Source organism: Ruditapes philippinarum, unplaced genomic scaffold, assembly GCF_026571515.1.
Source record: "Ruditapes philippinarum isolate M1 unplaced genomic scaffold, ASM2657151v2 ctg987_1_1_1_1, whole genome shotgun sequence".
In the NCBI taxonomy this organism is placed as follows: Eukaryota; Metazoa; Mollusca; class Bivalvia; order Venerida; family Veneridae; genus Ruditapes; species Ruditapes philippinarum.
Window position 1 is genome coordinate 107337 of NW_026866507.1, and position 14660 is coordinate 121996.

General features: G+C 32.2%; 2 protein-coding genes across 5 annotated transcripts in view; one reads left to right on the forward strand and one right to left on the reverse strand.

Annotated features, from left to right (window-relative positions):
- The window catches only part of LOC132732698 (deleted in malignant brain tumors 1 protein-like), a 28886-nt gene extending 22029 nt beyond the window's left edge, over positions 1-6857 (reverse strand). Inside the window, 1 exon segment of the mRNA XM_060719170.1 lies at positions 6545-6857. Within this exon segment, the coding sequence (XP_060575153.1) occupies positions 6545-6653 (109 nt within the window). The 5' untranslated portion in view covers positions 6654-6857.
- Positions 1-14660, forward strand: part of LOC132732694 (receptor-type tyrosine-protein phosphatase kappa-like) — a 35749-nt gene that overhangs the window by 10463 nt on the left and 10626 nt on the right. Inside the window, exons 1-7 of one of the 4 annotated variants that reach the window (XM_060719167.1) lie at positions 5974-6219; positions 7590-7666; positions 8218-8319; positions 10751-10852; positions 11385-11522; positions 11981-12118; positions 13077-13203. In XM_060719167.1, the coding sequence (XP_060575150.1) occupies positions 7618-7666; positions 8218-8319; positions 10751-10852; positions 11385-11522; positions 11981-12118; positions 13077-13203 (656 nt within the window). In that variant the 5' untranslated portion in view covers positions 5974-6219; positions 7590-7617. Of the gene's footprint in view, positions 1-5973; positions 6220-7203; positions 7667-8217; positions 8320-10750; positions 10853-11384; positions 11523-11980; positions 12119-13076; positions 13204-14660 lie in introns of those variants that run through there. The other 3 variants (XM_060719165.1, XM_060719166.1, XM_060719164.1) reach the window with 3 other exon arrangements.

The following is a 14660-nucleotide window of genomic DNA, read 5'->3' on the forward strand; positions in this document are numbered from 1 at the left end:
CGACATTGCAAAACACGCATAATAAATTAGTCATTGATTTACAAGTTTAATTGTTTTCCTTATTTTTAAGTAAACATATTTAAAGAAAAATAAAAAAGGTCTTTAATTGGCAGTCCACCCAGCTAAGCTATCGACATGCTAAAAATTAACACAGTCTTAAGTTAATATATAATCCTTCTTAAATAAAAGAACGATCATATTTTGAGAAGGTTTATATTTTTTATCTTAACAATTAGAACTACAGGGTAACATAATACAAATCATACTAGGTTTTTAATTACTTATTCATATTAAGAGTACAATTATATTAAGAGGACAATTTCATTGAAATGGGGCGACTATCAATAGAATTAATACACACGTGCGCTTCAAAATATCAAATTTCTATAATACATTGTTATTTCTACACATGTAATAAATAATTTATCTTTCTATCTCACATTCTCACAAAGCCTTACAATAGGTCAACTTTAAAGATTGTGTACATCATTAACAATATATGATAAATATTTACTAACATAGAGTTAGCTAATATATAATATGCCTTATCTATAATAATTTTTGATAAATTCATATTTGGCATAATATAACATGAGCATATATAGATAGCATGCAAAAAACAAGTTTATTTTCAATTTGTTTAATCAAGTCTCTTTAATAAAAAGGATCTTAATGCCCCTTCATGGTCATGACATACATTTTTAACCAAAACTAAAAAATACTTTGTTTTCTTTGGGTTTGAAAAGCACACACACATAGAGAGAATAATAAGTATGTAAATAATGTACATTTTACTTTTATATGCATAGTTTTACTTTATTCAAGTCGACTTTAACACGATATAATTAGGGGGGGGGGTCATTCAGGAAAAAGGGCGATCTCTCGTAAATCAACAACTCCCAGTATTAATACTTAGTATTTGTTTACATGTTTACATTGTGTAGCTTAGGATGTGTATCTAGATAATAAAATCTTTAAAACATTATAATATTGTGTCTTTGAATTCTAAATTGTATCCGTTCTAGGAATTCATACTATTTGACGGAAAAGGCCGAAAGTTGGTTTGGGTGCTAGAAACCACTGCGGGGTATTCATTGCAGAAAGCTGTATATATACGTAGCACCATGAGTCACGATTAAAAAACAAAAAACAACAACAAAACATGCAAATGCCGCATTGATCAGTAAAATTAATAAATTTGACTGCCATCTATATTATATATATACAGTTAGAAATATCTATTCTATATGAAAATGTTGTGACAGAATTATAGCAGGTCACCACCGTAAGTCTAAATATAACTTTAAAAAATCAGAAATGATGCCTATCGGTAAGCATCTATATTATTATTTTTATATACTTGTTGAATAAACTAGACTTATCAAAAAGAATTTAGTTAATACGAATTTATTTTAGTTCGATTATGTTGGAAGCTATAAGATTATTGAAACACTATCGAATCCGTTTCGGAACCAACCAGGAGTAAGCTTCTTGCTCAAGGGGTTTGAACCCACGCGGTCAGCAATCCTGCGATTACTAGACCGACGCGTTTACCACTCGGCCACGCCGCCACTCTAAGGAATATTTTAAGACTTAGATCTATACTTACTCTGTGACGAAACTTCAGCTGGTAACAGTGGGCCTAAAACCGAGAGAATCATAAATGCACTGGTAAAATGCACGTCATATTTTCCACCCATCTTTTAATATAAAACTATGAATGTTTTAGTCGTCTATAAACTCACAATTTTTTTAATTATTAAGATTAAAACCAATCGATATAAAAACTTAGAAAAAAACACTATTGATTCAATTCGGGTTTTGTAATAACCGCGAAAACACTGTACATATATATACATAAGTACGCGTATACTTAATACTGAGAGGCACTGAGGCGAAAACTATACGGAAGCCAATGAAAAATGGCGTAGATCCAGCATTCGATAATAAGAAGTTTTTTTTTTTAAATAAATAAATTTAATTAAAATAGTCTTTTTAAAGACACATCCCAATACATTTATTTATTGCGATAATTAATTAAAGTTATATATCATAAGTCAGCCCCAAATATTGCAGGCCTCGGTCCGTTTACATTTTTGCACGATGTTGGTTTCTACAATCTTAGGAGGCCTTTAATGCCGTCTGCTTTATAATGATGTAACCTAATGAATGCACTTAAAAGTCTTTGCGATGATATAAACTAATGATAATATAATTTTTTTCTTTTCTTTAAATGATGTTTGAGAGACAAATGGGCCTGAACGTTGTCAAGGTGTGTGGGGGAGGGGGACCCCATTCTCTGGCAGATTTATAATTTGTTAACATTTAAAACATTTAAAATATCCTTAAGATCGCAGTATACATGCTATCTTTATATAAAACACACCTGAAGTGTCTTTTAAGTAATAACATTAGGGTTGGTTACAATTTGTTAAAATCTGTTCCACCTACATTAAACAAACACAGTGATAAATTTTATTACTTAACATTATAATGAATGAGAACTTTGGTATAGATATACTTTTTTTAGACATAATTATCTTTCAACAAAGCGAAAGTAACTGTACCTCTTATTTGTGTACATTATTCATGGAAAAATCATAAAAAAATTGTCAACCCATAAATATTCGATTTAGGCTGGGCGTTAAGTAGGGCGGTTATTTGTTAGGTCACATTACGACATTGGAAATCGTAAACAAAGTAATATAGAACAAAACAATGGATAATAAATTAGTCATTGATATACAAAATTGTTATATGATATACATTGTTTTGCTTATTTTCAAGCAAAAACTTAAGATATTTCTAAAACTTTTTTAAAGCTTTGTTATTGATTAGTTTCGTTCTTGTTTTTATTCTTAAAACTAACAGACTTGAATTACTAATTCTTTTTGAATAAAAGAACGATTATAGTTTTTTGGAGATTTATAGCAAAAAAAATGAATTTCAAGGAACCTAAAAAAACGAATTTTAAAGTGCTTTCATGGAAATTTACCCTCTATTAATAGAATACACACATTGCATTTCAAAATAACAGGATATTAAATTTCTCCTTGTCCTTCATACAAGTTTATGAAATATTTAATATTTTATCTCCTAACTTTAGAATCAATCAGTTGATTAATAAATAGACCAGATCATATGTAAACAGTTTATTGAGCTTGGTATACTTTGTACGTGATATATTAAACATGCGTCTTTTTAATGACCAATTAATTTGCTATCAAAAATATAATCACATTTATAGAAGCCAATACACTGAAATTCGAACATAACACCTTAACTGTTAAACAAATATACTAGTTACAAACGAGTGTGTTAGATATTATCATAAAATCTCAGCAAGCAGATTTTCCATCATCTATTTCAAATCATAGCTAGGTAATCTATAAATTTCCTAAATCTATCTACGGGCAGTGATTTTTCACCTTATATAACAAAGGCCTATAAAAAGGCCTCTTCCAAATCGAACTTTTCTTTGAAAGCATGTATATATAGTTTTCCCAAATATCTGAACTTACACCAACTTTTTTACTTCCAAAAATTAGCATTTTTAGCGATAATTTCCCCTAAAATCAAGAGATTATTGGGAAAAATCTGACGGACTGACATGAACATTACACGCTTTAGTCTACAGTTCGTTTTTCACCCTTTTTTAGCCGACTGAACCTTTATGTTCAGATATGTTCCTCTGCATTTTCTTTTTCTGCATAATCTTTACAATTATCTTCAGAATCTACTATTTCTGTACACTGCCAGACAGTTTCGAAAGTTACAGCAATATGATTTCTAACTTGTATTTGTATCAAAGTGATTATGTTTTATTGTGTTATGTTTTCTGTGTTTCTGTTCATGCATGTATCACAATGTCCCGAAATTCAGGAGTCACAGTATAGCATGATGTTGCTCCAGTTATCAATTGCCTCCTGTAATTTCAATAATCCCTGCACTACTTTAGCATTTATGTAACAGAATATGCTTTACTGCTGTTTCATAATCGTCAATTATGTATTGAAATGATACGAAATCGATTTCTCGTTCATGCGATAGTCCTGGTTTGGCTGCTTCAGCCGCTGTTCGCGTCCACCCACCCCTCCCCCATGACTTGCATATAATTCCACAGAGCATGCATGCCTTGACTCCAAAATCGTGTTTGTGATTCCTTACAACTGGTTTCGGTACTGTGAAGGAAGTGTACCCATCCTAGTGTATCAATACAATTCGTGCACTTCTATCAAGACTTGATCTTATTACCAGTAAGAATAGAAATCATGAATGCTGTGTTGTAATGGTTTAACCTAGAGTCGAATGCAAAGTTCTTTTGTACAGCCATCTGTAGTATGAAGTTGCTCATCAGTTGTTAAAACAGTTTGTTTATTTTTTTTCTTCTGAGAAATCCATCTAGATCATATGATGTTTGTTTTCAAAGTTTAAAGAGCAGCTTTTGTCTGCTGTTTCTTTGCACTGTTGATTAATTCATGTTTTCTTCAAAATAAGACCTCTTGCTTTATAGCGCTTGTATGGTTCTTCCATGTAACTGCTTTATTTGTTTGTCTCTCTAATTTTAATCACAGGGGCAAGACAATATGATCTGATATCCCCTCCCTCCTTCTCCCTCAAATTCCCTTCCCTCAAGTACCTGCTACAACCCGTAAAAAATAATAAATAAAGGTTAATTTCCATATGTACAAACAATAATAATATTATGACTATATATAAAACTCTACAAGACAATTTTCAACATACTTTATTATAAGTTTAAAACTTAAAAGTTATTATTATTATTGTTGTTGTTGTTGTTGTAATTTAATAAAAATAATAATAATTAAATGGGGAAATTGATTTTTATTTATAACTTATGGAGTTGTAACAGGGACTAGAGGGAGTGGTTCGTGGGTAGAATCAGATCACACAGCGTCTTATATATTATGTGATCTTAATTCTAATTGCTATTTTTCTTGTTTTTTTTTTCCATGATAATAGTTGATTTTCCAGGATAACAGTAGAATTTTTGAGTTGTAAAATTTCAGTCTGGTGGTGTTGGAAGTTTTCACTCCGGATCACGGCAGTAAGCCACATTGGATTTGCCAGAGCACAGATCAGCCACGCATGTGCAGGCTGTCAACAAGTCTACCAGTATTAGTTGCCTCCACTTTCGAAAGTAACTGAAATTCTGTACTTGCCAGACCAGAGATACAGTGCGAATGACCGTAGAAAAGAAATTCATAATCAATGACAACGAAACTTCGGGCAACCCGGCTTCGATTCCCGGACAGGTGACCTGCACCGTTCGGGAATCGAACCTGGGTCGCCTGATTCACACTTCAACGCCCTACCTATTGAGCTAACCGGACGGCTGAAATTGTAAAATTTCAATCTCAACAGAGTTACAGTACAGTAGTGTTATATCTGCAGTGGTAAATGACAATAATAGATTATTCCATGCTACTACTAGAAGTCGTGTACGTAACTAACCTGCTGGACAGGCGTAGGGTAACTACTGTGAAGCAAAATACTGTAAACAAATTTTTGCCAATGTTATAAATTGTGACTATTATTTGATGAACCATATAGTCACATAGTCGCAAAGGGTTATGCAATTATCAGACTTAGAACAGTTTTTCTAGCTACAGACGCTTCTTGGTGTCAGATCCTGCCCCCCCCCCCATGTGATAAGCAGCTGTAACCCTCAAAATCTTATTGAGAATTTATGGTAAAAGTTTTTTTTTATTCGACATGTGAAAATTGTTTGAAAACCAGTTTTACCGTTGTAACAGATAGCGAATCGTCGGATACCCACGATTGATAAACATATCATAACATGCTGATGAATGATTCGGCCGTGGGTATCCGACGATGCAGATAGCGATCCAATCGGGATCATCCCATTCGTTTAAATTTGAATGTTAAATATCTTTGATTCTAGTGTTTACAGGGATGTAGATCTAGATCTATACAGTACTGTACTGTACAGAAGGGTCAGCCAGGGTACAGTACAGTATGGACCCAAGCGTCTGTGCTTCTAGCCAGTCCTTGTACATAGAGCTTGTATTGCCCATTTAGTTATTCTGGCAAATAGTCACACACATTTTAAGGAAATATTAAGAAGTTGAATACCACCGTTTATAAATTAGTTAAACCCTGTGAAAATTAGTGACGTCATTGACCAGTGTTTCTCGATGACGTTTGAATTTGATGACGTAGGCCAGATACATTCAGGTTAGTTTTTTTAACAGGTCCTCTTTTCATGTACTTCTCAAGTATATTAAAGGTTATAAAATTTGATAGCCAACTACAATATTTCTAGATCAAAATAAAATTCATCTCAAAAAGTTTCTGTCAGAATACCCGGTTACCTCGACTCGAGCCGTCGAGGCTCCATAAACATTCAAAAATGAAAGTAGGGTCTACATGTAAAAAACTTTTAACATCCGTCAAAGCAATTTTATTATAGCTTTGAAGTTGTTCAATAAGTCATATACAAGACGTGTATCATAAATCTTAAACATTAAGGAAAGTGAAAACAATTTCCAGATCTACTTACTCTGCTGTGTCGAAACCTCAGCTGGTAGCATTAGACCTAAAATTGAGAAAATCGTAAAAACACCGGTGAAATGCACTCCATACTTTCCTCCCATCTTGTAACATACCATACCACGTTTAAACCGTCTATTTCACTATCTTATTCTTAATTCTTTCTACATTGCAGATCACCAGTTAATCAAATTAAGTCACCTTGTGAAAACCACGCGATCTTTTATGATATCAATCTAAAGTAACTAAAATTACGAAAACACTTGTGTGATTAAAAATAAATCGTGATTAAACACATTATATTGTGTATAGAAAGTGAGATCGATTTTTTATTTAGGTAGGATGAAAGTGATAAGTAAACTTTTACTGTAACACCGTTGTTATAGGAAACCGATAAACAGGTGCGACACTTCACTGTCACAGCTTGCAATTATTGATCGAAATCATTTAATTTATCAACAAGTCGCTGCTCCCAAAGGAAAAGTATGAATGGACAAAAGCAGAGATATCAAATTTATACCATAGCATTTCATCTCAACACTATTGGTGGCCAAATTTTACACAAAGTTTATGAATTTTTAAGTTTGTCGCAGAGGTTCGAAAGTGTAACGCCTTCTTTTCAGACAAGAGTGATCTTGCATTTACTCTCGGCGCTATTTTCCTCGATGTATTGAAGTCTCGTCAATTTAATCCTAGCTGTGTATCGATTATTTACCTTCAAATGCAATGAATGATTCAATTTATATAGATCTATAATGCAGGAATTTGCTTTATTAGTCGTAACATGAAAATTGAAAACTTGAAATTAGGTATGTAGAATTAAAATTTACCAAACGTGACCAGGGATATTGATTTATGGTTACACTTTTAACGATGGTTGACATATTTCTTGATACTTACCAATATTTCGAGCGTGAATTGTTTTGTTTAAACAGAGGACATTAAAACTTTACGTAAACAAGGTTTGATGTACATGTACATTTTAAATTAAGTCAGAAACTTAGTTGGATATATGCTCTTATTTAACCGGATTATACTTATTATCATTTGTGCAGGATAAAGCCCGATTTATGGAAAGTGGAAATGTATTTTATCATTTGCATCAGCGTTTTTCTCATCTTCATACCTGAAGGTAAGGCATCTTTCTATTTAATTATTCTCAACTTTGTGTACACATATACAATTGAATTTTATAAGAGGGATTTCAATAGTTAGATCTTCAAATTAAGCATGCGGTTATTCAACAACCTCAACACTCATTCTGCATTATTATTATTATTATTATTATTATTATTATTATTATTATTATTCAAAACATTACAACAATCATCATCATGATCATCATCATTATTATCTTAAATTTATCATCATTATTAGTTTATTATCAAATCATGGTCAATATTATTATTACATTTCTGTTATTGTTGTCAAACTTGTCGTAATCATGCTTATCGTCATGTTACCTTATGTTTTATCTTTGCAATGGAATTCATATACAATTAAGTTAATTTTGATAGACGGAATTAAAATAGGTATAACTATTATATAAGTCATATTATTGTTTAATCAAGCGTTTGACGTTCAGAAACGGAACTGAACGTTGTTTTTTTAGTTGAACTGATAACGTTTTCACAATTATAGAGCTTGATCTATTCATCACTAATCAATCAATATCGATTTCAGGGACCTGCTCGACCACTACCCAAGCACCGCTAACATGTGAAACTGTTTCATGCGCGGCAAACCAGTACTGTCAGCAGAACCAAGGAGGTCCAATTTGCAGACGTAATAATTTTTTAATTTATCCTCACCCTTTGTAACACCAATCGAATTGATACCAAAACGTTTGTAATTACCTAGCGTTATTTTTCGCTAATATTGCAGATATGACAACTTGCTTTCAATAGTGCGTGGTCAATTTTTTAATGCTCTTTAACTTAAATTATCCCATTATATGTAATACTCATTCTTTAGGTTTACTATCCGGTTAACATAAACGGAATGCGTTTTTGAAATTACCTGTAATCTTTTTCATTAGTAAACATATATGATTATAATTGTTTATTGTTTTGAAACATGATACAATAGGATTGATCGGCAAATATCTTGAAAACCGATCTGATGTGTAAACATGATATATCATTTAATGCCCATTCAATGGTATATACTGTAGTATATTCTTTATTGTTATATCAGTACACGGTATCGTATTTTAATTTATTAAAATCTTCATGTATTGCCCGGCCTTTAAATATAGTTAATATGTATTTATATACATTGAACTTTAAATGTTTAATGTTAATCATGCCATATTGGACTGATTAGTAATAAGATTTTTTTAAACGGGTCAAAATCCCAACCCAGTCTGAATTATTTAAATATAACGATTTTAAAGACCCACCGTGATATGTCCTATTTATTTTGTTAATATTCCAATTCAAATGATACATGTCAATATTGCGATATGACATAACGAGGAATTTCCGAATTTATCTTTTTACTACCAACCCATCCCCTACCACTCCCTCACCGTCCACACACAGTATCTGTGGCACTCGATGAATAAGTCAAAATGGATTTTTTGTCTTTATTTAATTAATCATCAAAAATGCTTATAAAGATATCCTGTTTTACGGCGTTATCTGTCGACACTAAAAAACTATTGTTTAAAGGCACATTATGCCTCAGAAATCAAATTAACAATGATTTCTTTAACAATTCCCTAGAAAGGTCATACATGTGTCAGATATTCAACATCTATGACTGAAAGTGCAGTAATGTGTTGTAAAGGTAGCAAAATATAAACTAAGTAGTGCTTTGACTGCCATACAAAATCATTTTAATTATATCAATTGCCAGAGAAATTTCACAATACATGGCCAATAGGTGACTTTTTGGAAACTATAATAAAATATTAAAAATATTTATTTATTTATATATTTATTTGTTATTATTTTATGGTTTTCAGTGGATTACTGATTTATCCGTGAAAATTATATTTGATAATTTCACAGTGAAAATTATCAAAATATAATTTCACTTTTTTCAATGACGAAACTACTTTTTTAAGATTTTCCCCATGTGGTACCTCAATTTTATTTTTACTGACAATTCTGACAATATCAGGCTGTTAAAAAATAGCAAAGCTGAAATAAATAAATAACTTAAATGTCAAAAGAAATAAAGAGAGAAAACTTACTTCTATTCCTTCAAATTCCAATCACAAAATTTCGTCTCTAATTTTTTTTGTTTCGTTTTTACAGTCTGAAAAATACATTCCTTCCCCATGCTAAACTGCTCTTGATGACATTTGGGCATATTAAAGTATCCTACGAGCAATAACTGCCGTAAGCTTTTTGAAAAATTGAAAAGCATTGACAGCCATCACTCGTAAAATAAGTAAAACAACCCAGCATTCCTTACAATGCCTTAGCAAGCTTCCAAGTTTTCCATTTTCCTAGCTCCTTTTCTGAATGTTTTTACTTCTGTCAAAACTTATTTTTTGTCTGTTACAATCCTCAAATAAGTTTTCTTTCTTTTAAAAAGGTGTATGACTAACAAATCCAAATTATATCCTTCTGAATCTTACACAATTATTTTCATCCCATGAAATACACAACTTTAAAAAATGGCTGCCGCTTACATTTTACAAAGCCAGGTCTAATATAAATTCGCAGTAAGTAACAGAAATATGGATGGATGGTTGGACTTTTTCTCCTACAAGAATTGTTTGTTTTTATTGTTAAAACAAGCGATCATTCATATTTTTTTAATAAAATGAATAAATTTCACCGTCATTTAACCTTGATTGGCGGACTTATTTTTTCAGCTCAAGACTTCTTGTTTTTAATGAGAAATTCCCTCTAAATGGGGCTCTCAATGGGGGATACAAATTTTAACATTAACGTTAAAATTATGGAAATTTTGTTTTAACTTGTTTTAAAGCATAAAATAAAAAGAAAATTTGTCTGTTTGTTGTGTAAGATGTAATTTTATTTCATCTCGTGAACTTTAAAAACAGTATTCTCACTCGTGGCTACGCCACTCGTGAGAATACTGTTTTTAAAGCCCACTCGATGAAATAAAATTTCATCTTACACACAAACAAACAAATATCCTCTATTTATTTTTTTTTTTGAGAAATAAAAATTGTAGCATTTTGGAGGTATGATGGGCTTTTAAGTTTAAATTTCACAGTTTTATTTTATTTATTTAGTGTGTGATGATGCATGCAGTGGCTGTATTGGTTACGGACCTACACGGTGCAAAGAATGCAATCCGGGATACCGTAACAATACCAATACAAGAACCTGCGAACGTAAGTTGATTACAGTATTAGTCTTTCAATTTACCCTGAAAACTTTTGATAATATATGAAGTAAGCTGGGGGTCGAACGCATATAGCGTATGATAAAATTTCAAGCTTGGCAAAATCTAAAATCCGCCTCTTCAAATTATCTTATCTTTTTGGGTCGCTTAAAAAAATTATCGTATCGTACCTCTACACTCGTTCACCCCCTCCCCACCTTTCACCCCCACATGATAGGAGTAGAGATAATAAAACAAATCAATAATGCCACTCACTCAGGTGAGGTCATTACATTTCATTACAAATAAGTATCTATTTCTATTTTTCAAAATTTTGCTTTTATGATCTTATTTTCATACAATGTAATAAAATTAAAACTTTATATAATCTATCAAATTCTTTACGGTATGTTATACATTGACATAGGTCTACAGTTTTTCTCAACTTTAATATTTAAAACAGATGAAAATTTAAGCTGCCATATCTAGAAAATGATGATAAAAATTTATTTTTGTCTGTAAACGATGTTTCACAATTCCAGCCTGCCCTACAAACACATATGGCGTCGACTGCGTTGGCACATGCCATTGTCTTTTAAATGACTGCAACCAGCAGACGGGATTTTGCGAGAGTAACACATGCTTCCAGGGCTGGTCCGGTCCTCCATCATGTCAGACACGTAAGTTTACTTCATCTTTTGTGTGTCTGTTTCCGCACTCTAAGTACAGGTATTTAAAGGTCCTATCTATATTATTAACAATAATTTTATTATCTCTTTTTCCAAATCATTCAAACTTATCATTGTTGTTTTTGTATCAACCTTATAATTATATAGTTATACTACGAATGTAAAATAATTAAAGAATAACAGGAATATAACATGTTTAACCTGCATTTTTAAAGAAAATGACCACATCATCACATTCTCCAATTCTTTACTCCTTAACAATTTTTATCGATTTGTTTTCTTCTTATCTGAATAAAAATGAGATTGCATGAAGTTATGTTGAATAAAATGTACCATGATCGTGTAATGTGCACCAAACTAAAAAGTACTGTGGAATTGTCACGTGCTCCATTTTTTACTTTCGACGAAAAAAGTGAAACTATTAAATCTAGTTACTGTTTGTTTTACAGCATGTAGTAACACCACATTCGGATCAAACTGCGTGTATCAATGCCATTGTCCACCAGACGATACTTGTTCTCCTGTCAACGGACTGTGCAGTAGTAACGGATGTGCAGTAGGCTGGGCAAGTGCCGGGTGCCAGAACGGTATGTATTTCAATTGTCAAGTTAAAAACTTTTTAAAAAAGGAACGAAATTTATTGAGAAAAAGTCGTTAAAGTTAAATATCTATTCTTAGAATCCCGAAATATTTTATTTGTTACTGTTACCTATGCGGATTCATCGAAAATATAAATACGTAGAGAATATTTCATTGACAATGCATTTATTCAATAAAGAAGGAAAATGGAAAAAAGACCAATAAAGAACCGATCTTAAATTATAATCATGTGCATTAAATTTCATACTTGTTATATGGAAAGCCAATTTTAAGTCCTACATACATGTGTATATCTAAATCTACCTGATACCCTACTCAAGGACACAATATCATCATTTTTTTTCTTTCCTAGGAGCATACGTCTTTGGAATGGCCTTCGTCTAACTGTTCAGTCTAGCCCCAGTTTAAACATCTTTACTGAGAGGCTTGACCCATTCTATAAGTTCTAAATTGCACGCTATGTCTTTTAAATTAATAGTCTTGTAGTACTTTTATTCTTTTAACTTTTTAATTTGCATATAAATAATTTCTTTTATTAACAGTTCCCTGACAACGCGCCTGCTAGTCATAATCAGAATTGATTGTTAAGCAGTATAATGTAGATGTAGATGTAGATCAAATGACAATGATATTACATTAACCTTTGTGACCAGTAGTGAGACAGCTATTCGTGCAGTCTGACCAACACTGTCCATTGATTTCCTCTAACTTGATTATGGACATTTTCAAAAATGAAAAACTGGGCAAGTCCATCTAAGAAATTTATTAAAGGGAGTTAGTATGTATAGTTACTAAAATCCATAAACACCTATTAGTGGCGAAAACGAGAAAACATTGATAAACGAGATAAAATGGAATTCAGGGCAAGTAACTTGATTTGTGCATGCTTACTTATTTCAGCAAGATAGAAATAAACAAACAAAAACAAAATGCCCTTTCTTTCAGAACTACCTCAGTTAAACGACCCACCGACGGCGGAAAACGTAACTTGTTCAAACATGACCGTCATATGGAGAGGTTGGCGGAAAGGGGTTGATAAAGGCAATACGGACAGAAGAATAGCTCAATACGAGTAAGTCTATCTAAGGCACGAATAAAATACTATTTAGCACGAGTAATATTGTCACTGGCACAATTTATTCTGAAATAGGAATAACTTTTCTCAGGCACCATTCATGTCCAAAAAGTTCACAGCCACAAGTTATTCAACCTACACATGTGGTTCTGTCATAAACACGAATATATCTAATTATGTAACAGGCACCTGTTATTATGTCACATACACTAATATTTGTTTAATGAACAAGTAATTCTGTCGCACGCATGAGTAATTCTGTCACAACCACTAATATTTATATCACATACACTAATTATTATATCACAGACACGAGTAGTTTTGTCACATACACGAATATCTTTTTCACATGCACGAATATTGTTTTCACATACACGAGTTATTCTGTCATAAGTACGAGTAATACTGTCACATGCATGAGTTACTCTGTCATTGGCACTAATAATTATGTCACAGGCACAAGTAATTTTGTCCATACACGAATATTTCTGTCACAAGAACAAATAATTCTGTCACATGCATGCATTATTCTGTCACAGGCATAACTAGTTCTGGCATGAAAAAAAGTCAATCTGAGACTGAAATGAGGTTGGGCATAGTCACATGCGGAGAATAGTAAGGTGGTAAGACTGCCTACCTCTCAACTCAAGGATGCAGGGTTCGAGTCTAACTTGCTCAAGGCAATGTCTGTTCGTATTAAATCAGTACCGTATTAACTTCAGGAAACGAGATTGGAAGAATGAAAATGATTAAGATAGCAGGTTAAATTTAAATGTTTCAACTACAATATAGAGTATTTTGTTAAAATCATTTTAATAGCAAGCATTAGAGTAATCTGCTTGAATCAGAAGAGTTTTTAAATACCCGAGTACCTTTTAATTATACACAAATCAATTTGAAAAATTAGCTTCAGAATGGAACCCGATTTGAATTAATACTACATGAATAGTTTTGCAAAAAAGTTGTATAGCACAAAAGCATGTATAGCGGCAAACAAAGTAAAACAAATCATTGGTATAGAAATACAATAAATATATTCTAAGTAAATAAGTAAGTCTTAGATTTCTCTTAGAACCATGTCAGTATACTTAATATGTCAATTACAATATTATTTGTAAAGCAAGGACTATATAAAGTTTATGCATGATAGTCATTGAGAATACTAAAAGAATATTGTGGGGGGCATGGCCGAGTGGTCCAGGCGTCGGACAAATCAAGGGCAAGCCGTTTGCTAAACAAGAATCTTCACACTTTGCTCAGTACTGGCTAGTTCCACGAACGGATTCAAGAGTATGTCATACAAAATTGAACTAAAATATCTTCCGAGTATTACATATGGATATAGTCTACATGCTCCATGTCTATTAAAATGCTCTAATCACACGAGAAGTCAAGAAGTAATGGATAAGGATGAGATACATTGGCCACTGACCGCTACCCACTATGGAAATATA